At 36.8% G+C, this 1,422-nt stretch overlaps 1 protein-coding gene across 1 annotated transcript; it reads left to right on the forward strand.

Moving 5' to 3' along the window:
* The first annotated feature begins 189 nt into the window (after positions 1 to 189).
* On the forward strand, positions 190 to 1,335 carry LOC110444010. The gene is made up of 3 exons (XM_021488452.1): positions 190 to 302; positions 812 to 870; positions 1,171 to 1,335. The coding sequence occupies exons 1-3, from the start codon at positions 191 to 193 to the stop codon at positions 1,300 to 1,302; spliced, it is 303 nt and encodes a 100-aa protein (XP_021344127.1). The 5' UTR covers position 190; the 3' UTR covers positions 1,303 to 1,335.
* The last annotated feature ends 87 nt before the right edge of the window (positions 1,336 to 1,422 follow it).

Genomic DNA, 1,422 nt, shown 5'->3' on the forward strand with positions numbered 1-1,422 from the left:
TATATATATATAATGGTACTTAGACTTTGGCTGCCCCTCTTAAAAAATATGTACTGTTAATTTAATTGATTTAACTCCTGTAAAAGAAATTACCTATAAATTTGTGGTTCATAAACAAACAAACATGGATTTCAGAAACCGCTTCTGTATCATTTGATTAATTGTAGTAATTTCTTGACAACAGGTACGCATGATACTGACGTGTGTGTTGGCCCCTCCAAACATCGTCCTAGCGTGGGCAGTGGCTCGTGACTTTGGTTACCTGCAATTCAGGATCGTGGGAGCCTCAGAATTTCTACAGCGTCAGTATAAGCCAGTGATTCTTTTCTACATAAATATTACAACAGCCTGTTCCTGTAGAATTTGGGAAAATATAGTATTACTTTCATAAACATTGGAAAGATATTTCTCATTTGTTCATCTTTTGGGGAAAATAGGGGGACAGCGTGTATTCGACTGTAAAACTAGGTAAAAGAAATCTCTGTAAGCAATCCTAAATGATGTCTCCCACAATGATGTCTCCCACATTGATGTCTCCCACATTGCATACTGCTTAAAATAATCATCTTGTGCTTGTATGTAACAGATCAATATATTCCAACAGTCAATTGGAGCATTTATTTGTTTGAGTAGAAAATACAAAAAGACCATTTTACGAAAATTATAAGATTAGATTTCCGCTGGTTTCCCTTGTTTAAATATCATTAACATATTTCTTGTGTATGATAAAAGTGGCTAAATAAACTACAACCAGAACCAGGAATCAGACAATTGTCAATATGTCTAGATCATCCTTCTTTTAATTTTTCAGATCTTTATGCCCAAGCTTCAATATTTTCCTGTGCATTGAAATTTGATGTTCAAGTAACGGTAAGTAAAACATTCACCTCAAAGTTTTTTATGTTTGGGAAGCCACAGATGAATGAGATTGACTGAAGGGGAACAGATATTCCTGTTTGCTTCAAAGACTGACCATATATGTTAAATTTAACTGAAACATTTATCAAATGGATCTAAGAACAAATACCAACATCAAAAGCTGAAAGTCAATGGCAATAGGGAAATATAATCATGTGGAGAAAATGTGATTTTGCATGACAGAAATAATTGCAGGTGTGTTTGATGAGAGATACTGTTATACTGTTGAAGTATGCTGTGTGTGTTTTACAGGTGAGCATGGTAGTCCTGGTATTGAGGAAGGGCACCAGTTTGAACGTCCTAGAACAGGTTGTGCTCGGGGTCGGAATCCCATACTCGATTCTCTGGAATATACTCGGCTCTGTTGTGGTGAGTAGACAGTAGTACTGTTATCAGGGTTGCCAACTATCACGGCGTGAGACAAAATATCACGCTGAGCCGTCCTTACTCACTCTGGAACATGTCTCACGCCACGTGAGCCATAAATCTCACGCATTCGAAAAT

This window comes from Mizuhopecten yessoensis, unplaced genomic scaffold, assembly GCF_002113885.1.
Source record: "Mizuhopecten yessoensis strain PY_sf001 unplaced genomic scaffold, ASM211388v2 hete_35943986, whole genome shotgun sequence".
Lineage (NCBI taxonomy): Eukaryota > Metazoa > Mollusca > Bivalvia > Pectinida > Pectinidae > Mizuhopecten > Mizuhopecten yessoensis.

What these genes read in the sequence shown, in the direction of transcription:
- LOC110444010 (XM_021488452.1), top strand. Translation starts at nt 191, where the DNA reads ATGATACTGACGTGTGTGTTGGCCCCTCCAAACATCGTCCTAGCGTGG. An exon ending in AGCCTCAGAATTTCTACAGC is followed by an intron (nt 303 to 811) that starts GTCAGTATAAGC and finishes TTAATTTTTCAG; the next exon opens with ATCTTTATGCCCAAGCTTCA. An exon ending in AATTTGATGTTCAAGTAACG is followed by an intron (nt 871 to 1,170) that starts GTAAGTAAAACA and finishes TGTGTTTTACAG; the next exon opens with GTGAGCATGGTAGTCCTGGT.